At 38.3% G+C, this 25,299-nt stretch overlaps 2 protein-coding genes across 2 annotated transcripts in view; one reads left to right on the forward strand and one right to left on the reverse strand.

Moving 5' to 3' along the window:
* LOC110460360 overlaps positions 1-16,405 on the reverse strand; it is a 34,339-nt gene extending 17,934 nt beyond the window's left edge. Inside the window, exon 1 of the mRNA XM_021513228.1 lies at positions 16,229-16,405. The gene's annotated coding sequence lies outside the window, so the exon portion shown is untranslated. The remainder of the gene's footprint in view (positions 1-16,228) is intronic.
* LOC110460358 (adhesive plaque matrix protein-like) lies at positions 6,069-13,545 on the forward strand. The gene is made up of 3 exons (XM_021513226.1): positions 6,069-6,155; positions 11,727-12,676; positions 12,786-13,545. Exons 1-3 carry the CDS (start codon positions 6,069-6,071, stop codon positions 13,543-13,545), a joined length of 1,797 nt encoding a protein of 598 aa, XP_021368901.1.
* Positions 16,406-25,299: the final 8,894 nt, after the last annotated feature.

Below are 25,299 nucleotides of genomic sequence, written 5' to 3' on the forward strand. Positions count from 1 at the left end.
AAGACCCCACCTGTCAACTCAACTGTGAGATACATGTTTATCACATAATGTACTGTGTTATCCAGTGAATATACCCATGCAATATTTTTCGCGTATTAACCCATGTTCTATGACCTATCAGCCCTGTGATTGGTTGTAAGTTTCGATTGTTTCAATTGTTGCCTAGGACAAGTACATGATGTCACAGACTTACGCACTGGAGTCAAAATGACGGCTTTTTACATTTCAAGGTTGCATGAAAATTGTCGTTTTACACGAATAAATGCCACAAATCTTGATTTTGTGATAAAAAGGATCTTACACTTGTTTTCATTTCATATGAAATTTATGAAACTCGTCACTAATGTTTCATTTTAGCTCGCCAGAGGCTCGCTAAATTTAAAAAAATCTAAGACAGGAAGGGCGTAAGAATTGTACCTGCTGCCCCCATTGCATGATCGTAAGAGGAGACTAAATTGTTTCGCCCCTGTGAGGAAGGCTTTGGGTTCTGTCTCCTGGCCGAGACATACCAGAGTCTGTAAAAAGGGTAGGTTCTACTCCTGCTTAACGCTCAGCAATTTAGGAGTGGGACGACTGTTTCGCCCGTTGTCAGTATGATGTGACCGGGTGGGGTGTCCTGCTGGGTGTCTTCGGCAGTATGTTTCAGTGAGGTACACTGTAGCACTATAAAGTCGGTATCAGTTCCGCGCTATCACAAAGAGACAAACACGAATATATCGCAGCCTCCCAAAACATACACTACACGCATGTATCTTGCACACAGGGGAGGCCGTCCTTAAATGACCATAGATGTTGATAGGACATTAAACAATACAAAACCAAACCAAACCAATCTAAGACTCGTTTCATAAATCTCATAGGAAATGGAAACTTATGTAAGATCCTATATATCTTCACTTCAAATACACGATACTTTATGTAACAATTGCTTTTATGTTATCTTATCGTTCAACGCTAATTCTTTCAGCATTAATGTTTAGACAAATGGCGTGGGATTTTGCTTCCTTGTTGTCTAAACAATCAACAGAATAAGAAATAAGTACCCGCTTAGGTAGGAAATATACCAGACAAAATAGGAAAACCAAAGGAAATTGAGGATTTTGGTGCCTTGGACAAAAAAAACCGGAAATGAGCGATTACAGACTTCAGACAACAGAGTTTCTACAGACTAAATTTTCGACATAATCTTCTCCAGTAGAGATCAACAGAATTCGTCCACCTCGGCTGGTATCATACGAAACAAGTCTCGTACACCAAGGTCGGAAAATATTCGAAGGTGGTTCCATTAATACATTTAAGTGCTTTTAATTTACTTCCAACTGGATTATTTTCGCCGTGTGAAACTTTCTTCTTTACTGTATAAATATATCAATACACACCGATGAAATTTACAAAAAACGCACTTAATTGAACACTGAAAAATGCACACTTTGCTAAAATAAATAATTACGTAGTGTTAGTTAAAATTGCTAACGAAATAACCATTTTTGTGTAAAATTTGTGACGTTTCATTGAAACAAATATCCCAGTAAAAAAGTAATAAACCTGTATACAGTTGTTACCCTGTAAAGTAATAAACCTGTATACAGGTGTTACCCTGTAAAGTAATAACACCGTATACAGTTGTTACCCTGTAAAGTAATAAACCTGTATACAGTTGTTACCCTGTAAAGAGCAATAACGCTATATACAGTAGTATCACTGTAAAATACAATGCACATAAGGTGTATATACAATAATAAATAACCCTGTATACTGTAGAATTTAAGTACAAGGAGAGACCATTTTCATATTGCATACTGTTTCAACCCGAGGCCCATATATTGGTAATCCCGAGAACAAAATTCAGATGACATTCCTATCAGCTATGAATGCCACAGCCCACACATTACTATCCCTGATCCTCCCTGAGGGATGTTTGTTCCATTTATTAAGCAAACATAAATGATGCAAAAACTTATGAATACCAACACGAAATGACAAATTCAACATGAAAAGCGGTACTAAGTTTTTCTGTGTTATTTTCCAATGAAGCTGACCAGATTAATATATAGTCTAGTGTCTCAGTATTGGCTCAATTTGCCTATCATATGGTTGTTTGGTAGAAAGCATAAAACATTTCTTAATACTTAAAAAAAATGGAGAAAAAAAGGTGGAAAAAGAATTTGTGTTTAATTCAACACCATTCTAGCCAGTATACATACTTTCAACAGTGGGAAAGGTTCGGTGTATGTATCGAAATATGCAATATTTACAAAGTAAACAAGTATTTACCTATACAGGAACTATGCGCTCATGATACATTTACATTTAGTAACTCACTTTATTTAAACGTAGACAAGCTCTAGTATGTCTAGAACCTAATGGACGCACACAAGGTCCTGGTATTCTCAGACGGGTATAATTGAAATATAGCGATAGAGTATTACTTTATCATGATTTCCTGAGATGATGTATTGAACTAGTTTTGACATAAAATAAACTTGAACTGCTTCACAGTCCGTTTTCGTGAAATACAACGTAATGGGAGACTAGTATTTAATGGCTTCTAGTTAAATACCATATATAGAATTATGGAAGAGTACCAACATTCTTACTCTTAAAGATAAAGGTTACTGCCATATACTTGGGGAATACATATATATCTACAATGAATTCAACGGGAAAACCTTCGACTTTTCTATTTGTCACATTTTAAAGTACTTTCACCGACAAAAAGTTTACTGTATCAAAAAGTGGGAAATACTAGCATATCTTTGGTGCTATATTCTAATGACCTCGTGCTTAACAACAAGAGCGCGCGCCATTTTAAATGGGCTACTCAACAAACCTCTATCGCTTTTTGATATTATCTGGTCTTAGCGCTGTGTAATTCACCTACCAAAACTCCACGCATTGTACCATGGGATATTCTTGGTTAAAGCTTAGTCATCATGCAGATACATTGTATTCATAGTGATCCAAAATTTGTGATATTAACCTTGATGTGATACTCTTTATACTGTGACAAATCTGTGATTATTATGCAATTGAAATCTGTGATCATATGTGATATTTGTTCTTGTATCATGCTTTAACCGAATAAATATTATTATCAACATCTGCGGATTTCAAAGCAGTGAATACAGATTGGTCAATATAAACTTTCAGATTGGTCAATATAAACTTTCAGATTGGTCAATATAAACTTTCAGATTGATCAATATAAACTTTCAGATTGGTCAATATAAATTTTCAGATTGGTCAGTATAAACTTTCAGATTGGTCAATATAAACTTTCAGATTGATCAATATAAACTTTCAGATTGGTCAATATAAACTTTCAGATTGGTCAATATAAACTTTCAGATTGGTCAATATAAACTTTCAGATTGATCAATATAAACTTTCAGATTGGTCAATATAAACTTTCAGATTGAGTAATATAAACTTTCAAATTGGTTAATATAAACTTTCAGATTGGTCAATATAAACTTTCAGATTGGTCAATATAAACAACAGTAAATATCAGTTTTATCTATTTGACAGAACTCAATATCTCAATGACAAAAATGTAATAAGTAGAGATCATCATAAAACTATCTCATTTACTCCCGTATCGACTCCAGACCATCTTCTCCGGTCCCCCGGGCTGGTATGTAGGTATTGGGTTGAGAGCGGGTAGGATATGGAAACTGTCACAGTAAAACCTCTAGAGCGGTTACAAAAACGTGTGTACAATTCCAGTTTGATGTAATGTATAATTGGACAATATTTCAATAAGCCCAGAATGTTTCATGATTCCAATGCCTGGTTTCGCCCCGTTTTTATCACGATGGGAAAGCATGTTGTCTCTCTGTAGGTACTGGCTTCACCTTTCTGTTGTTGTCCCTTTTCTGTTTTATTTTTGACTATGAGGAAAATGCAATGATTATGACATTTGGGGGACTAGAAGTTAAGGCGTCTGACCTGACACGTCCTTAATGGCCGTAGCTATTAATAGGACGTAAAGCACGCACGAACAAATCAAACAAACTAACAAAAGAAAATTCGTATAACGTAGACATTCTAGCAGCATGTTTCGGGATATTGACAACAAAACCCACTGACACAATGTCTTTTTTTTAAAGTAATTTAACTGCTGCTTTTAAACATCTCTTTCGGAAATTCAGCTGAGGTTCTTTAGCTATCTTAATTATGAATATGTTGAGTAATGTCATTTAATTAGCACTAACTTGTCATCATAAACCAGTACTACAACGCAGACGTTTAATAATTACACGGGCTAAATATAACTTTATATAACTCAGTGAACTCGCTAGTTTGTCGTAACATAATGAGATAGATAAAAAAAATGTTTACTTTAAAACATTAAATTGCAGTAATTAGTTATAGAGGGCGGAGCTCTCTCACGGGCCCGTGAGAGCGAAGCTCTCCCTATAGGTAACACGTATGTTAGAAAAATAAAGATAAACTTGTCTTAACATTGCCGCCAGTCGCACGCGCTGTAGTCTCCGCCATCTTGATCTCGAAACAAGTTCTCGTTTGCCGAATCTCGAACAAACGTTACATTTTTGTAAGATTTAAAACTTATATCTAACTATAGGATACTTAAATATTTAATACTTTCTGGTTAAAGATGTAAATTCTTTTTGACATAACGTTACCGGCTTCATTGCTCTAGTTCTGAATGGTCGAAAAATTATTGTATCGGCAGTGTAGTCTCGTTCAATCAGACGCTTGCGCAGACAACAAGAGTCTGGTTGAACGAGACTATCACGCAGAGTTACGGTTCTTGCACTCCCTATGACAACTCTGGGTAGAAATTGCAGTGGTATATATATATTTAGAAAACGGAATATCAACAAAACAACGTGCTGGTTGTCAACAAAAAGGGAGTTTATCACAGTGACACAATATGATAGAATAAAAAAACCATACAAGTATTTTCAGAAGATATTTTTAATTGATATTTTGCACGAAAGAAAATGAAGAAAAGAAACTGAATCCATACTGTAACATTTTCATTTTTTATTACTATCTCACAGCTATTTTGTATTCATTAAAGAAAATCTGCTGTTTTAAAAATCTGCACGATTTAAAAAAATAAATCTATACAGTTTTATGTACTGAACCGATTCAATTTCTAATTGAGGAAACAATACATTTTCTCTATTGCTAAAACTATACATAAAGCAGAGACATATAAAGCATATAGTCAGTAAGTTGCTGAAACAAATATATTCATCCACAATATATATATATGATATATAGATATATTGAATCTCTTGACTGCAATGATGGGTATTGAAAAATGACAAAAATTGTGATTTCGCATATTCTTCTTTTTTTTAATAGAGACTTCATATAAATCCAGTTTTTATAGCATTGAACAAATTAATTTTTACACATAAAAAGCACAAAAATTGTAAAATACTATGCATAAATTCTCTCTGGATACAAAATTTATAAATCATTGAAGTTAAGTTTGAAGTAATTCGTAAAGTTCTGTACATATAATGAAAAAGTTCCACCGCGATGGGCTTTACAATCTCCCGGAAACTGACATCAACTCACGTCGCACAGTTAAAAAGACAAGAGGGAGAAGGTTGCGACGTAAACACCAAACTGTCAAGACCATTACTCCGAGTAATACAGTCGTCAACCTATCAAACCATCCCCTTACAGAACCAGAGCATGCTATTCTTACTAAGGGTCCTAATTTTTGTCCGATCCCCAAAAGCCCCAACAATGCAGAGCTGATCGAGTACAGGGACAGATTCTACAGGCTACTTCGGCTACGCATGTACTTTGCTAACGACCGTGACCCAGATGATGTAGAGGATACTCCTGTCGCATCCCTGATCAATCCATTCAAACATAAAAGTAAATGGAACCCTCCTCCCAGCAGAGTACCTGCTCTCGAAGCGTTCATCAGTGCAGTGAAGGAGGAAGTAACCGTACACTTAAACAACACGCAGACAACCAAGGACAATCTGTCACCTTTGGAACGCCAGGCACTCAAATCCCTGAAAAATAGTTCGGACATTGTCATCAAGCCAGCGGACAAAGGCTGTTAAGTTGTCATAATGAACAGGGACGACTACATCAAAGAGGCTAATCGGCAACTCGCCAACGAGACATTTTATCGTCAGGTCGATAGTGACCTGACGCACGTACATGCACAGCAGATTAATAATACCATCATTAGAATTTTAGAGAAGGGTGATATTGACAACGATACCGCGAAATTCCTTCGCCCCGAAAACCCTCAAGCAGGAAAGTTTTATCTTCTTCCTAAAATACACAAACCTGGGAACCCTGGTAGACCCATCATTAACTCGATCAACCACCCGACGGAGAAAATTTCCCAGTTTGTTGACTTCCACCTCCGACTCACTTTATGTGATAGTGCATCTTGCGCAAGAATAGGTCCTCTACATCAGTGATGCTCTCAGCTTAATTGCTGCCTTCGGCTGTCTTTAGCCGAGGGGACTATTGGTTTTATATAATAGCTATATTTTCAATTATAATATATCAGTTCTATCTTCTTGTAATATTATGTATATGAACATGTAACTGTTCTGTTTCACTGTAACTTGAAAAAGGAGCGGATCGCTTCGAAAAATTGACAACCTAAACTTGTCCACACTGTTGGAATTACTTCTTTGCCCCATACATATATATAGTTGTATATCTTTTCGTGGATATCAGATAACTATGCTATTATACATGATTAACAATATCTATCCTAATAAGAGCGCAGCATGTAACATGTAACATGTACGAACAATTGAAGTCATGGTAACGTCGAAATGCTATGCTTCCAAAATCCTTCGTCACGGAAGTAGCCAGTATAGAGTTACCGCGGTCCTATTTTTACAATGCTGTTTAGCTTTGCTACACATTCTAAAAATATCTCTTTATTTGATAAAAAAAACATCTGTGGTTATGTAAATTCATGACATTAAAAATTATAGAAACTGAAGCTTCTTTCAAATTTTCAGTCTTTTCTTCTCTCCACCCAAACCGGAAGTATATAGTAACTACCAAACCAGACGGAAATCCGGATATGTTTGGGCGATTGTGATTCTCTTTTTACACGATTTAGAGGGATCAGGCAAAGTATATCATGTCGGAAAATAAAGTGAATTTAATCACCAATATACTTAACTTTTATAATAACAGATAATAACAGTTATATTTGATAAACAATACATCTTCAAATATGAAGTCCCTCTACTGGGCCTCACTCTTTCCGCAACATTACGCCGTGGCCATAGACGGGGCAATTAAATGCAACAGTACCAAATGCAGTTGTTTTCTCTTGAACTGCATAATTCATTCGAATGTTTTTCTTTACTATTATTAATTTTACTTTAACTACTTTATCGCTATAAAACAAATAAATAGATATTATTTTAAATAATGTTATTTAGAAAATAAGATTGAAAGAAACAGCATTTAGACGCTTCGCTCGTTTCAGGCAATGCCTGTTTTCAAAATGAATGATTTTGCCCAACAACAGATTCAAGTATATCATATATAAAAAAAAAAAACCCAGGTACATTCTGTATGTATTAAAATGGGAAATGTTATGATTCAAAAATTATACTATACTATCGAAACAAATGTACGAGCTTCGCTCTCTCCAGGCCATGCCTCAGTCATATTATACTTTCTTTATGAGATCTTATACCTTTCATGAGATATATTTATATCAAATAGCTCATGTATTATATAAGATATTTCATAACGATTATAAATCCTATAAGCATATAAGATATTATATCTGATATACAAACATCGTAAAGACACTGATATACAAACATTGTAAAGACACTGATATACAAACATCGCACAGACATTGAGCATACGACATCATCGACTAGTTTCTTAGTGTGAGCAGCGTATTTTTATTTTTTTTATTTTTTTTGATTTCTGTTTAATGATCTGTCATCATCATTGGCATGATGAGCAATTCTTCCAAGAGTTGTCGTCATAAATACGATGGTGATCAATTACAATGATACTTCTAGGAGACACCGGTTCTTTGGTGTGTACTAGTTGAAAATACTGATACGAGTGGGGGTGGGGGGGACGACACTTGGCCAAACGATAACATCGTTGATCTGATCATGGACATAATACGCGGACCCAATCTCCCATTCGTGGACACATGTTCATAACGGACCCAGTACGACATTTTACATACTCGTCCTTCAGCCTTAATTAGACACTCTACAAGTACATGTATAGCTATATATAGTAACATCTAAATATTATCAAATATGCAAAGCCGCGAGAGTTTTATTAGAAGGGTGATAAGTATCGGGAGACTCGTACTATCGACTATTAGAAGGGTGATAAGTATCGGGAGACTCGTCCTATCGACTATTAGAAGGGTGATAAGTATCGGGAGCCTCGTACTATCGACTATTAGAAGGGTGATAAGTATCGGGAGCCTCGTACTATCGACTATTAGAAGGGTGATAAGTGTCGGGAGACTCGTACTATCGACTATTAGAAGGGGGATAAGTATCGGGAGACTCGTACTATCGACTATTATAAGGGTGATAAGTATCGGGAGACTCGTACTATCGCCTATTAGAAGGGTGATAAGTATCGGGAGACTCGTAGTATCGACTATTAGAAGGGTGATAAGTATCGGGAGACTCGTACTATCGACTCGGATGTTAACATCTTTACATCACTATACATTATACCAAACTGAAGGAATGCCTTAGTTATCTTCATATTTTCAAAGAAAGGCGAACGACAATATAAATACATTGTTGTGCATTATTTCAGAGCATGTGAAAAAACACAAAGACCAAGACGAAATACACTAAACATTTAATTGTCAAAGTGACGAGTTTCTTTAATCCTTAGTCAACAATATCGTGAAAGTTGTTGAGTTTAGTGGCTATATATTTCTAGTACATGTAGATTGTGGTATGTAGGAAACAAACGGTGCCCATTGTACGGCCGATTTGTATTTGTTTATGTACGAGTAGATGGGTCTGTATCATCCTTGATTTCAAGATCAGGAGGGTATTTACGATGATGATCTGACTTGGCCAATAAACTTCTTTCTTTAAAAACAGCAAATCCTCGATATCTCTGTAAGTGTGAAGTTGGCAAGGGTTTGTTACCGTCTCGATAAGCTCATCAATCAATTTAGCCTTATATGAAAAAAAACAACCTGCTGGGGCATCTCGTCATCGTACTCAACAATGATATTATCAACAAAACATTAATAAATATTGACTTTCGATTATTTTGAATCGCACACAAAAGATCGTTGGAAACATTATTAGGTGGAAAAAGTAGTCCTTACTGGGATTTTTTTCAAAACTAAGTCATCCGAACAGTAGCCGGGCCTCTCTCCAAATGTGTCATAATTCTTGATTTATACAAATATCGGTAGCTTAATGGTGCTGTCACATAAATTGTATTATACGGACCGATTCAGTACAAATGTATGGAACCGGAGTATACGTCACTAAAACGGCCTCATTTACACCAAGTCCATTCTGACAGTTTTGATTGATATTTCACAGTAGTGTATCCTAAAGAGAGTGTCAGAATCAGCCTCAGTTACCATTTATCTGTATACTCACGGGGATCAGGCGTGTGTGGTAGCCGACACATTAAGTAGTTAAACACCAAATACATCGCATCAATGTGGTGTATGGTGTGAGCAGTTTGTGATGCGGTGCTTTAGTAAGGCGCATGGTACAATACGTATTCAATAGATAACTTGATAAATAATTCACAGCTAATGATTTATCTCCAACAGCGCTGACTTCTCAAACATGTATTTTATGATAATATAATATAATAATATACAAAATTTATATAGCGCCCTATATAATTTGTAAAATTACTCTAAAGCGTACAACATATGGATAATAGTAATGGTTATAATTGTGAAAACAAAAAACAAAGGCTTACAATCACTTTTATACATTTAAGCAAGCAATGTGCACATAATTGAACAAATAAAAGGGTGGTATTTACATAACGTCTTTGCCATGATTCTAAAATGCAGAAGTTAAGAGGTGAGTTTTGTTGTCCCTCTTAAACTTGGCCAGGGTATTGGAGTTTCTAATTGCAGATGGTAAGCTAATCCACAACGTAGCCGAAACCCTCCCAAAGCATCTGTTTCCGTAGGTTGCAGTACGAGATTTTGGGACACACAACAAAGATTCTGACTCCGACCGCAATGATCGTGACGGCTGATACAGGGTAACAAGCTCATGTATGTACTGAGGAACTGTTCCATTCAGTGCCTTGTATGTGTACACCAGAATTTCGTACTGCGACCTGTATCGTCCAGGTAACCAGTGCAACGAATAGAGCACAGGTGGGATGTGCTCTCTCTTTCGAGTACGAGTTACTAGCCGTGCTGCAGTGTTCTGGACCCTCTGCAGACAAGGCGTATTGCTAAGTGATAGACTTCCCTTAAACATCGCCTGCATTTTCCCGTGATAATGTGTTGTTATCATCGCCTGTATTTTCCAGTGACAATGTGCTGTATTGCTAGGCGACAGACTTCCCTGTTATCATCGCCTGTATCTTCCCGTGATGATGTGTTGTATTGCTAGACGACAGACTTTCCTGTTATCATCGCCTGTATTTTCCCGTGATAATGTGTTGTATTGCTAGGCGACAGACTTCCCTGTTATCAACGCCTGTATTTTCCTGTGATGATGTGTTGTATTGCTAGGCGACAGACTTCCCTGTTATCAACGCCTGTATTTTCCTGTGATAATGTGTTGTATTGCTAGGCGACAGACTTCCCTATTATCAACGCCTGTATTTTCCCGTGATGATGTGCTGTATTGCTAGGCGACAGACTTCCCTGTTATCAACGCCTGTATTTTCCTGTGATAGTGTGTTGTATTGCTAGGCGACAGACTTCCCTATTATTAACGCCTGTATTTTCCCGTGATGATGTGCTGTATTGCTAGGCGAGAGACTTCCCTGTTATCATCCTCGGTATCTTCCCGTGATAATGTATATTGCTAGGCGACAAACCTCCCTAGTATCGTCGCCTGTATTCCCGTGATAATGTGCTGTACTGCTAAGAGCCAGTGTTCCCTTTTATGATCGCCTGTATTTTCCCTTTTGTCATCGCCTAAAAGGTATGTGGCGCTTAGTTGGAAGGCTCCTCACAGCTGACATGTTGGTTTTCCCAAAATGTCCCAATTTGCTGCTGGTTATGACGTAGCGTTTGAATATTACCAATGACGGGGTAATTATGTATGACATATAACTGCTGTACTAGTTGCCTTTTGAACATCATAATTATGCAATACAGGGGAACCAAATATAACTTAGAGAAAACAAATCCCGAGAAATAACGTAATAAATTTAATTTTACAGAATGTCACAAGGGAGAAAGTATGACGATAATGAAATAAGGAAGGAAATATACAGCGTGTCGTTAACGGGTGTATTTGAATGTTGTTATGTATAAAAGTAGGCGTATATATCAATTAAAATCAGAAATTTCAATTTGCCGTTAACAGACTTCTATATTCCTTAGACATAATTGTCCTTCCTACTTGAATCTCTAGATGTATATGCGGAATAGAGAAATGATATAACGATATCACACGCAGTGTCCTCAATTGATTGGGTAAGCAATCTACCGAATTACATAAATGTATAATTGTTAATAATAAAAAAATACACATTTCGTTGATGTGTAAAATAATTAAACGGCTCTGACATAACAGCAAGAAGATGTGAAGACGGTTTACAGAAAGGTCACGAGTAAAACTTTTGAAAATCAATTGATAGATACAAGCCCTGTGCAGCCTTTGATAAGAGATCCTATCCTGATAGATACAAGCCCCGTGCAGACTTTGATAAGAGATCCTATCCTGATAGATACGAAGCCCAGTGCAGCCTTTGATAAGAGATCCTATCCTGACAGATACAAGCCCAGTGCAGCCTTTGATAAGAGATCCTATCCTGATAGATACAAGCCCAGTGCAGACTTTGATAAGAGATCCTATCCTGATAGATACAAGCCCAATGCAGCCTTTGATAAGAGATCCTATCCTGATAGATACAAGCCCTGTACAGCCTTTGATAAGAGATCCTATCCTGATAGATACAAGCCCTGTGCAGCCTTTGATAAGAGATCCTATCCTGATAGATACAAGCCCCGTGCAGACTTTGATAAGAGATCCTATCCTGATAGATACAAACCCAGTGCAGCCTTTGATAAGAGATCCTATCCTGATAGATACAAGCCCATTGCAGCCTTTGATAAGAGGTCCTATCCTAATAGATACAAGCCCAGTGCAGCCTTTGATAAGAGATCCTATCCTGATAGATACAAGCCCCGTGCAGACTTTGATAAGAGATCCTACCCTGATAGATACAAGCCCCGTGCAGACTTTGATAAGCGATCCTATCCTGATAGATACAAACCCAGTGCAGCCTTTGATAAGAGTTCCTATCCTGATAGATCCAAGCCCAGTGCAGACTTTGATAAGAGATCATATCCTAATAGATACAAGCCCAGTGCATCCTTTGATAAGAGTTCCTATCCTGATAGATCCAAGCCCAGTGCAGACTTTGATAAGAGGTCCCATCCTGATAGATACAAGCCCAGTGCAGTCTTTGATAAGAGATCCTATCCTGATAGACACAAGCCCTGTGCAGCCTTTGATAAGAGGTCCTATCCTAATAGATAGATACAAGCCCAGTGCAGCCTTTCATAAGAGGTCATATCCTGATAGATACAAGCCCAATGCAGCCTTTGATAAGAGGTCCTATCCTTATAGATACAAGCCCAGTGCAGCCTTTGATGAGAGATCCTATCCTGGTAGATACAAGCCCAGTGCAGACTTTGATAAGAGATCATATCCTAATAGATACAAGCCCAGTGCAGCCTTTGATGAGAGATCCTATCCTGATAGATACAAGCCCATTGCAGCCTTTGATAAGAGGTCATATCCTAATAGATACAAGCCCAGTGCATCCTTTGATAAGAGTTCCTATCCTGATAGATACAAGCCCATTGCAGCCTTTGATAAGAGGTCATATCCTGATAGATACAAGCCCAATGCAGCCTTTGATAAGAGGTCCTATCCTTATAGATACAAGCCCAGTGCAGCCTTTGATAAGAGTTCCTATCCTGATAGATACAAGCCCATTGCAGCCTTTGATAAGAGGTCCTATCCTGGTAGATACAAGCCCAGTGCAGACTTTGATAAGAGATCATATCCTGATAGATACAAGCCCAGTGCAGTCTTTGATAAGAGATCCTATCCTGATAGATACAACCCCAGTGCAGCCTTTGATAAGAGATCCTATCCTGATAGATACAAGGCCAGTGCAGCCTTTGATAAGAGGTCATATCCTAATAGATACAAGCCCAGTGCATCCTTTGATAAGAGTTCCTATCCTGATAGATACAAGCCCATTGCAGCCTTTGATAAGAGGGCCTATCCTAATAGATACAAGCCCAGTGCAGCCTTTGATAAGAGGTCCTATCCTGATAGCATGTTAACATCAACAGGAGAATACGAAGTGTCGACATAACCATTAATTGATCTCAAAATCTATAAAACTAGGGGAAAGTATGAAGAGATGTAAGATTTACATAGAGACCATTGAAAAAGTGCAAGGCGAATAAAACCAGGTGTTACGGAAGGGTAAGCGACTACTGCTTCATAGACAACATACCACCCCAGAGATACCTGACAGCCCGCAAACAAGGCAGGGACATCCGTGCCAAATCATTTACTGACTTTGATACTACCGATCGTTCAGCCCGTTTAAACAACAGAGGTTTTGTCGTTCTATCAGGTAGGGTTGAACAATACAGGAGTAAAACAACCATAGACTGGAACCACTTAAGTGACTCAATTGTGAACTGTGACACTATCGAGGCGTTTAAATCAGCTCTCGAATCGCGCGATTAATTACACCTGCGCTCTCTCACCCGCTGCAATATTACCTTAATTGGGATCTAGCAGTGTATTCCATACAGATTCGCCATGTAAATCTAGATTAAATCCAAGTAACGTCACGTCATCACGACGAACACTCAGATAGTGACAAAAAACAACATGACACACTTATAGGCATAAAAAACATCGACCTTCATAACAAAGAAATAGCATATTCCCCTATACGACATGATGGCGACCATCACACTTGTCCGTAGTCTATATCAACTTTTCGGAAACCAGCAGTTGTGATCTATCACAGAAGTCATGATATTTGGAGCAACAGAACCAAATTGATTGCAACATGTAAGAAGGGGAAACTGGGACGTTACTATCAAGAAAGGGAAGTTCACGATAGGAAAGACGAAGTCGCCCTGCTTATTTTAAAGCTTAGTAGAAAGCCGTCACGGTAGGTCATGTTGCAAGTTAGATCGAGGAAAGCGGTTGAAGTAGAACAGTCTTGCACTGTCCTCGATTTTAAGCCTTGGAGGGCATACACGATCGCTGTGGTAAATAAATTTCTTGTTATTTAAAGACAGCTAATCGTCACTCTATCTAGATTTTAAATGGAAGGACTTTGCTAGCTTTTTATTATCATTCCTTGTTCCTATAAGAATGTCTTCCGTCTGCTGGAAAGCCTTGCCACCGAACTCGCTTAATTTCAGCCTCAGTATATTTCATTTTTGTCTTTGTTGTGCTTTTCACAAAAAATGCTCCAAAACCATATATTTATATCGCCGTTCGCCTTTTTTGAAAAGAAAGTTCCCATAGTAAGACAATTAACGAACTCCTTCAGTTTGGTATGGGGTATGGTAGTGTAACAGATCTAAAAGTCACTTGTTCTTAACTACTGGTTCAGAATGCTCTTCTTTAGTTTTACGTGTAGAAAATTGATTAAGAGAGGCATAATTTAAAATCACCTAACTTTAATAGTGAAATATAACAAATCTTTATGTCTGTCCTATTAGTCTTAGGTTTTCTGCATTCCAGATTAAACATGTATGATAAAATAGGGATAGCACATGATGATAATACCTGTGAGTAGGAAATTGACATGTATTGTTGAAAGTTGCAAAGCAACAGTAAATGAACGTTGTGATTACAGTGTAACCCACACGTAACGATCTACAGCAGTAAATACAAAGAGGATGTGCTTGATGTATTCATAAATAACAGTTACAAAACAAGAGTGATGTGAATGTTTTAATAATGTTTATGAGAACGTTGGGAGACTGAACAAATCAATGAATAGTTAGTTAGGGAACATATCAAGGACTTGATGAAGGATGACGATACAGTAAACAATCTGGTTTACTAACTGGGCGTTCCACCACCCTTTAATTGCTAGCAGTTCGAGCTATGTGGACAGAAGCAAAGGACGCTGACATTCCCACCAACGGAGACTTCCGGAAAGCCTAGATAACGCACCACATTTAAGGAACATTATAGGCGTGTCACGTAACAAGCAAAATTGTTAAATGGATCTAAGACGATTTGCATGGTAGTAAGGAGAACGTGTAAATGAACGGCGAGGTTTCCAATCGGGTAGACTTCACGTTACTTAGTGAAATAAAACATTGATAGACTGTTTCCGTAGAAACAACCTCGAATTCGACCATCATAAATTGTGGTCAAGAAAGCAAACGCCATGTTCACAGTCATCAGTAGAACATTCCAGCACTAGGAGGAAGAAGTCTTCAAATACCGGGACAAGAGTCTAGTAAGGTCAGATCAAGAGTCTAGTAAGGTCAGATCAAGAGTCTAGTAAGGTCAGATCAAGAGTCCTCATGTTTTGTTGCTACATGTTTGTTCCACACACATTGATGGTGAAACCGTCAGGATTCAGTCAGATAAATATATCTTATAATCGAGTCCCAAACCATACAGAAATGTGTATATGACTTGTGAGTGGTGTTTATTTTGTGAAGAACAAAGCTAGTGATTTGTTTCAATATTTTCAATATAGTGAGTTGTCCGTCATTGTTTAAGTAATGTCCATGATAGATACGTCATTAACTCGTCAGGTTTTGTTTTCATAGCGAGATGTTCTGTTTACACGGTAACTATCTGCTGTGTACAGATTATACACGGCGTGTTTGATACGTTAATACTGCAATTGTTATAATTCCACGATAGGCAAAGGTACTTAGCAAAGTAAAAACATTGAAAATGAGATTCTATGACGTATTTTGAACAATTCGAAAAGGAAAAGATGTGCAACGAAAGAATTTTTAGAAGAAATATTAAGTGAACTGAATAAGAAATACACTCACCTATAAATGAAATTCAGAAATGTCCCGTTCAAACTTCCGTCACTACCTGGATAAAGATGAGTAGCACGTGTCAGTAGCGCGGTCGTTTGCTCGTTGTAGTTGACCGTGACAATGAAAGATGCTGACGCGCTCCCTCTCTACAGCCTCTTTTTATTGGTCCAATGATGAGCCACTCCTGACAATCTGCCCACGGGGCTGTTTTCACGTCACGTGCAGATAAAACAAGTGCGTAAATCCAGAAATGGACGATGGAATGCAACATTTTTGTTAAACGTGACCATATTCTCACGTGAGCAGGATTTGTATATGTCTATCAAAAACTAATCTTAAAATACAAAGTTTTCTTATTTTATACTAATAAAAATTGAAAGACCCAGTCAGGGGTCATGAGTCTATGTCGGTCATAGGTTTTGTTAGCATTTTGATAGCGACATAGGACTAAATCCGAGGTAATAAGGGAGGTGATGGCGTGTATGTGCTGGAGCAGTCACATATTTACTTCTATAATGTTTATGATAAAGGCTTGAATAAATGAATGATGACGAATCAATTTACTCAATTGAAATTGATATTTCAATTAATAAACTGATCGTGACCATATGTAGGGATTGGTACGTGGAAATCTTACATAGAATTATCGCGGTAGACTGTTTGGGATTAGCTTGTAACGTCACACAACGTCTTACATTGCAGCTTGGTTTATACGAAGTGATAAGCATGACTGTGTCGATGTAGTGTAAAATATATCAGTATAAAACACTTAACTAATTTGGTGAATTGTTATCAAACCTTGAGGAAATTAACACATGCTTTGTTCATTTTTTCTTTGACCCATAAAATGTACGCGAGTACTATGATGGGAACAAGCAGATCACAATACTTGTTAAAATCGACGGGTATAATGACATATTACATTAGTGTAATGAGAAGCGACTAGATACAAAAATATTAAAATTAAACTGGTGTCGTGTATATAGCAAATAAATATATCAACCGAGATTCATAGTTGATAGCAGAATATTACAGTTACCGAGGAATGGTGAGAAATACGGAGTGAACAAGTAGAAAATCCCAATGGGATTTGATATATATTCGTGTTAGATTTCTATAAAGTGCCTCTGACACTGTCTACAAAACAAGCGCATTCTAGCTGAAAATATGGCATTCCTCTGTTGATAACAGCTCCCTCCATAAAACATGATATAGAACTTTCAATAAAAATAATACTTGGCTGTCTGTTATTGGATTTTTTTTAGTTTGCTCGTCATCTCCCAGTTCTTTTGCGAAAGGATCGCACGGAGCATATCGCTGGAGGCTTTACGTCTGACCCTGTATGTGGGTACAACTCCCTGCCTGCATACGTCACTATACAGAGAACTTCAGAGACAAGCGCTTTCATAGTTACAATTGTGACGTCATCAATAAGTTGTACAATCAGCAATTGTTATGTCATCAATAATGTCGTCACTTAGAGACGTCATCATGATACGGGAGTCATTAAAACACTACGTTAGACTAGTGATTTAGACTAGTTAGATAGACTAGTTAGTTATCCTAGTTAGTTAGACTTGTTAGATAGACCAGTTAGTTAGATAAGTGAGTTAGACTAGTTAGATAGACTAGTTAGTTATACTAGTTAGTTATACTAGTTAGATGGACTAGTTAGATTAGTGAGTTAGACTAGTTAGATAGACTAGTTAGTTAGACTAGTAAGATAGACCCGTTAGTTAGACTAGGGAGTGAGACTAGTTAGATCGACCAGTTAGTTAGACTAGTTAGTTAGACAAGTTAGGTAGACTAGTTAGTTAGACTTGTGAGTTAGACTTGTTAGATGGACTAGTTAGTTAGACTAGTGAGTTAGACTAGTTAGATGGACTAGTTAGTTAGACTAGTGAGTTAGACTAGTTAGATGGACTAGTTAGTTAGACTAGTGAGTTAGACTAGTTAGATAGACTAGTTAGTTAGACTAGTTAGATAGACCAGTTAGTTAGACTAGTGAGTTAGACTAGTTAGATAGACTAGTACGTTAGACTAGTTAGATAGACTAGTTAGTTAGATTAGTGAGTTAGACAAGTGAGTTAGACTAGTTAGTGTCGGTCACAATGTTTTATGATACAATTTCCTTTTCCTTTCCTTAAGTTTGACTTTCAGTAAATGACAACACCATGCCATATTATTACATAAATGCCATTTGTAGTATAACATGACATATTTGAAGTGATATTGAATTCGTTGACGTTCAAATATTAGGTTTTCCTATCCATGAAGTATTTATATGTACCACAGCGTGTTACACCTCGTCACTTTGCATTCTTGGTATTATTAATATGTTAATCGTGTCTAAATAATTGGTTTTGTTTTACCATTCAAAATTGTTGTCCTTTTAAAAAAGCTCCTTGTTGTTTGTTCACCTTCTTTCATTACCTTGTTGTTCGCTGTTCGACTGAAGCTCTTGATTCGCATATTATGCGCGATACTTTGGTTTGGTTTAATTTTGTTTATTAACAGCAAAGGTCATTTAAGGACGTGCCTCCATGTGTGTAGCGTATGTGTGCTTGCGTGTGTGAATGCAGGAGACAGGTTATGTTGGTGTGCTTGCCTCCTTGTGATAGCGCGGATAGGATGCCGACTTAATAGTGCTATCTCACTGAAATACCATGCCGAAGGCACCCAGCACAGCATTCCGCCTGGTCACATTATACTGACAAAAGGTTAACCAGTTGTTGCCATTCCCCTCAATGCTGAACGCTAAACAGGGAATAACAACTACCATTTTAAGGGACTTTGGTATGTCCCGGCCTGGGGACAGAACCCATCTGGGTGAAAGCTCATTTAGGCCAAAAGTGAGGTGTTGCCAAGCAAGGCGCTAGGATATAAAAGGTAGTTAGAAGTAGAAAGAAAGATAAAGATTCCAAATATTGCAATGGGCGTAGCAGATGTATTTTGGTTGCTTTTGTGTCCCAAAATAGAGGACACCAAAGCAAATCCCCAATTCTGCAGGGGGTTCTATCATTAGTTGCCTTCTACGATACATGCAGTGGGTAACATAAACCGAGTAACCAATGATCATGTTTTTTCATTTCTCTCGACTGAAACAATGATGTTAACTCCCGTTCTACAGCCTGTTTAAAACGCCCGTCCTCTGTTATTCCACATGGGTATTGTTGCAGCCTTAAATATTGTTTTCTCTTACTATAGTTACGACTTTTCTCGTTAATTATAAGAGACTGCACACTTACTGTGGCCAGATCCGAAATCTACGTAAGTGTCTTCTTAATGATATTATTTATGTTAGACGTTCGTTCTGTAACTGTAAATTATGAAAAAATCATCTAGATATCATTTCCAATTTCCAAAAAAAAAGTCGTAACATTTTCATCCCGAAGCTTTATTTTGTAGTGTGGGGTACATGAAGACAAATGTGAAAACTGTCTATGTTAGAGCTACTTTTGTTCCTAAATAGGTCCCTTTAATTTGATATACTGTTCAATTTTGAGGGAGAATATGTTGTTTTGAAGTACGTGACCACATCGGATGTGAGTCGTTATCCATTCTTTTGATAGGCATCGTAAGGAAATCAAATCCAGATCATTAAGAACATAGCTCTTCACCTTGGTACATACAGGTGTTAGAAGGATAACTAATTAGTTACTCCATTTTGTATTGGCACATTTATTGTTCCTGCTAATGGTCAACCTTGTTACCCAAGGGGTTAGACTCACTCTCGCTCTCTGACCCCTGGAATATGTCATGACAAAATTTAAATCACGTGGCTAGCCAATCGTTAGGCTGATACCCTGCCCCTTGAAAATCACAAAGAAGCGACACTCGACTCGATGTACATCAAAGGATCAAACTAGTCTTCTCGGATTATCAACAAGGTTGGAGCCTTCGATTTGGCTATGATATATATTCCAGGGGTGCAGAGAACGAAAGTGAGCGTAACACCTGGAGTGTCGAGGATGACTAACCAGTGTATGTAACAGAGTCTGTTTTGGAACCTATTTTAGCTTCCATCACCAGTGTTGACTGGTTGATCTTTGGTAAACCAGTACCACCCTCCAGTCTCTAGGCCGTGTACTACAAGCTTTCACTGGAAATACGAATAAAAAACATTGTATTGGCAGATATGAACATCACATTCACATAAACGTTCCACATGTCGATAACTAAAACTAAGCACATTGGTGGAGGGAAGAAATTCTCTATATTTCCATTTTATAAAGTATTTACCGAAAAAAGTACCGAAAAGTGAAATTATTAAAAGATATTGAAAACAAAATAACCTGTCTCACTCAATAGTCTAACTAAAATTGCTTATTGCCCTCATGATTGAATGACCAGCTCCCTTATAATGATGGCCTGAACTATAACCCCTAGTACACTGTCTAAACAATTAAAATCTATGTAGGTCAACACTATCGACAGAATGGCCCCGAGAAGCACTGGATCCGACCGGGCAGTCGTTCACTGGACACGTAATACTAAGATGGGTGTATAAGCAAAGAGGAAATAACGAAATCAGTTGTCAAATGTTCGAGGCGATCCGACTTCAAGATACAAATATGAAATAATTACATTCCATATCCCATCGGCTAGTCGAGGAAAACAGCTGTGAAGAAATCCAAATGTAACCTCAGTGCTTTGTCCGCTCTGTCGTTGTAACATACGTCTCTACTGATATATATACCACCACAGCGTACATTAGTAGAAGTCTTAGAAGCGTACAGTTTCATTTTGTTTGTTCCTATGTTAAAATGTTATCTGTGTCGTTTAACAAACTATTTTTTGTTATAAGCCTTGATTGAATAAAGTTGAAAAAATAGCTCTGCCTATAAGTGCTGCCTGATTGTTCCCTGAAATGTCATGCAGCACGTAAGATAACATCAATTTCAAAACCATTTCACATAATAGCATTGTCAGTGATCAGTACAGGACGATGTTTGTGACTGCTCAGTACGGGACGATGTTTGTGACTGATCAGTACTTGACGATGAGATTGGGTGAGGATATCTTTTACCACTATCATTGTGACACCTGGTAGCACTGCTAATGGTAATGTTTTTTTTTCAACTTCTATGATTTCATTGCATGGTTACGTTATCTTGATATGTGCGTGTTTAATTGTTGTAGGAAATTAATGGTACTCTTAACTGACAAATTTCATTATAGATGTAATAAAAGATAGCGATATTAATCAGTAATTTGTTTTCATTCCTATGTCATTTTGCACGTAATTGACAGGGCGCCACACTGCTGGAATGTCCTAGATATGGTGTAGAAATTCGACGCTTTCTCTTCCAACCCTTTTTTGTCTTAAAGTCCAATTTGCCTGTTCCTATTAACCGAATTTTAACATGAACTGATGTATAGCTTGAGTAATTAACATAAAAGTTTTATCCATGTGCAGTGAAACAAAATCACCATAGAAATGTGTATGTGGCAGAGCATTAGGTCCGTCGTCTTAAAAGAAAGATGTCACCGTTAACAATGTTGCATTGGGCATCTGTAATTAGCCAATAGCATAGTTCGACTGGATTAAGTGACATTTTTGTTAGCAGTTACCTTGTGATGAGGGATCATAGCATCATGGTATCCATAGCAGACACGAACACAAAATCACAACTGAAGAACAAGGGAAAGTATGATTGACGAGAAGAGCGTCCTGTTCAGTTTCTTTCCTTTTATGGACAGCCATTTCACATTCGAAAATTTGCAAGAAGTTATAATGTTTGCCAATGCTATCTTGATATTGACCATAACACTTGTCCATAGATTTCATCATACTAGGTCTCTCGAAACACGGCGTTGCAAGTTTGTCCATCAGCAATCGATATCTGTCATGAAAAATGATAATGTCCGAGACATGTTCTTGAATACTTAATTAACTGCGATATTTTAACCGTTGGTTTGGCGAGGCAAATATGTTACTGTCAAGAAAGGGAACGTTCACGATCGGCAAATCGGCACTCTTTCGTATAGCTTATTAGAAAGTCACCCTTGTTAGTCATGTTGTAAGTTACGATCGAAATAATCAGCTGGATGAGGAGTCGGGGGTTTCCTTGGAGGATGAGGAGTCGGGGGTTTCCTTGGAGGATGAGGAGTCGGGGATTTCCTTGGAGGATGAGGAGTCGGGCGTTTCCTTGGAGGATGAGGAGTCGGGGGTTTCCTTGGAGGATGAGGAGTCGGGGGTTTCCTTGGAGTTAAGGCGGGTATACAATGTTTGTGGTCGACATGGTTAATATATCCTGTTACAATGACTTCCTACCCATTTAGAAGACACAGAAACGAAGAACGAACTAGAAGGCAATGTAGTTAAGGACTCTCGAGGTAAATATAAGCTTTACAGCGCCGCATCCACCCTCTGTAATGTTAGTATAGCGTACACTACAACGACAAATGTGTCATCGTGCGCGCGCGCGTCTCTCAATATTATAGTACAGTAGATATGGAACGAGCATAATACAGTAGATATGGAACGTGTAGCATTCAAATCAGAATGAAATATCCTAAAACTCAGAGTTTATTTTCTGAAGTTAAAGCAAAAATCAGTGGGAAGTAACAACAAACTGGTAGGACAGGCTACCCAAACACTGTCCTCTTGTAACAACAAACTGGTAGGACAGGCTACCCAAGAGTTTATTTTCTGAAGTTAAAGCAAAAATCAGTGGGAAGTAACAACAAACTGGTAGGACAGGCTACCCAAGAGTTTATTTTCTGAAGTTAAAGCAAAAATCAGGGGGAAGTAACAACAAACTGGTAGGACAGGCTTCCCAAACACTGTCCTCTTGTAACAACAAACTGGTAGGACAGGCTTCCCAAACACTGTCCTCTTGTAACAACAAACTGGTAGGACAGACTACCCAAACACTGTCCTCTTGTAACAACAAAATGGTAGGACAGGCTACCCAAAGACTGTCCTCTTTTAACAACAAACTGGTAGGACAGGCTACCCAAATACTGGCCTCTTGTAACAACAAACTGGTAGGACAGGCTGCCCAAAGACTGTCCTCTTGTAACAACAAACTGGAAGGACAGGCTACCCAAACACTGTCCTCTTGTACCACCAAACTGGTAGGACAGGCTACCCAAACACTGTCCTCTTGGAACAACAAACTGGTAGGACAGGCTACCCAAAGACTGTCCTCTTGTAACAAAAAACTGGTAGGACAGGCTACCCAAACACTGTCCTCTTGTACCACCAAACTGGTAGGACAGGCTACCCAAACACTGTCCTGTTGTAACAACAAACTGGTAGGACAGGCTACCCAAGAGTTTATTTTCTGAAGTTAAAGCAAAAATCAGGGGGAAGTAACAACAAACTGGTAGGACAGGCTACCCATAGACTGTCCTCTTGTAACAACAAACTGGTAGGACCGGCTACCCAAACACTGTCCTCTTGTAACAACCAATAGATATGGAACGTGAAGCATTCAAATCAGAATGAAATATCCTAAAACTCAGAGTTTATTTTCTGAAGTTAAAGCAAAAATCAGGGGGAAGTAACAACAAACTGGGAGGACAGGCTACCCAAAGACTGTCCTCTTGTAAAAACAAACTGGTAGGACAGGCTACCCAAACACTGTCCTGTTGTAACAACAAACTGGTAGGACAGGCTACCCAAGAGTTTATTTTCTGAAGTTAAAGCAAAAATCAGGGGGAAGTAACAACAAACTGGGAGGACAGGCTACCCAAAGACTGTCCTCTTGTAACAAAAAACTGGTAGGACAGGCTACCCAAACACTGTCCTGTTGTAACAACAAACTGGTAGGACAGGCTACCCATAGACTGTCCTCTTGTAACAACAAACTGGTAGGACCGGCTACCCAAACACTGTCCTCTTGTAACAACCAGTAGATATGGAACGTGTAGCATTCAAATCAGAATGAAATATCCTAAAACTCAGAGTTTATTTTCTTAAGTTAAGGCAAAAATCAGTGGGAAGTAACAACAAACTGGTAGGACCGGCTACCCAAACACTGTCCTCTTGTAACAACAAAATGGTAGGACAGGCTACCCAAAGACTGTCCTCTTGTAACAACAAAATGGTAGGACAGGCTACCCAAAGACTGTCCTCTTGTAAAAACAAACTGGTAGGACAGGCTACCCAAAGACTGTCTTCTTGTAACAACAAACTGGTAGGACAGGCTATCCAAACACTGTCCTCTTGTAACAACAAACTGGTAGGACAGGCTTCCCAAACACTGTCCTCTTGTAACAACAAACTGATAGGACAGGCTACCCAAACACTGTCCTCTTGTAACAACCAACTGGTAGGACAGGCTACCCAAAGACTGTCTTCTTGTAACAACAAACTGGTAGGACAGGCTATCCAAACACTGTCCTCTTGTAACAACAAACTGGTAGGACAGACTACCCAAACACTGTCCTCTTGTAACAACAAACTGGGAGGACAGGCTACCCAAACACTGTCCTCTTGTAACAACCAACTGGTAGGACAGGCTACCCAAAGACTGTCCTCTTGTAACAAAAAACTGGTAGGACAGGCTACCCAAACACTGTCCTCTTGTATCAACAAACTGGTAGGACAGGCTACCCAAACACTGGCCTCTTGTAACAACAAACTGGTAGGACAGGCTATCCAAACACTGTCCTCTTGTAACAACAAACTGGGAGGACAGGCTACCCAAAGACTGTCCTCTTGTAACAACAAACTGGAAGGACAGGCTACCCAAACACTGTCCTCTTGTACCACCAAACTGGTAGGACAGGCTACCCAAACACTGTCCTCTTGGAACAACAAACTGGTAGGACAGGCTACCCAAAGACTGTCCTCTTAGGGAAAATCACACAGAAACCACTCAGCAGAAAGTTTTTACCATTGTCGATAAAAAAAGAAAAGCTTTATTATAACAACCAAACGCGGCAATAATCAGGAAGCGAAAACTATTCGTCGCCATAACAGACGAATGTCACACATTCAAATTCACAAACAATATCAGTCATTGACACAACATACAACCCGTCTCCCAAAGATGACTGTCGCCAAGATTATGGTAGCACGACATTGAATCAGAAACCGATATGTGAGCCGAGCCCCCCTCCCCCCC

The sequence above is a fragment of the Mizuhopecten yessoensis genome, unplaced genomic scaffold (genome assembly GCF_002113885.1).
Source record: "Mizuhopecten yessoensis strain PY_sf001 unplaced genomic scaffold, ASM211388v2 scaffold10363, whole genome shotgun sequence".
NCBI classification, from domain to species: Eukaryota; Metazoa; Mollusca; class Bivalvia; order Pectinida; family Pectinidae; genus Mizuhopecten; species Mizuhopecten yessoensis.

Excerpts from the sequence above, each read along its gene's own strand:
- LOC110460358 (XM_021513226.1), top strand. The coding sequence starts at position 6,069 with ATGAACAGGGACGACTACATCAAAGAGGCTAATCGGCAACTCGCCAAC. Across the intron at positions 6,156-11,726 it reads TCGATAGTGACCTGACGCAC|CAAGAAGATGTGAAGACGGT; the intron begins GTACATGCACAG and ends CTGACATAACAG. Across the intron at positions 12,677-12,785 it reads TGTGCAGCCTTTGATAAGAG|ATACAAGCCCAGTGCAGCCT; the intron begins GTCCTATCCTAA and ends CTATCCTTATAG.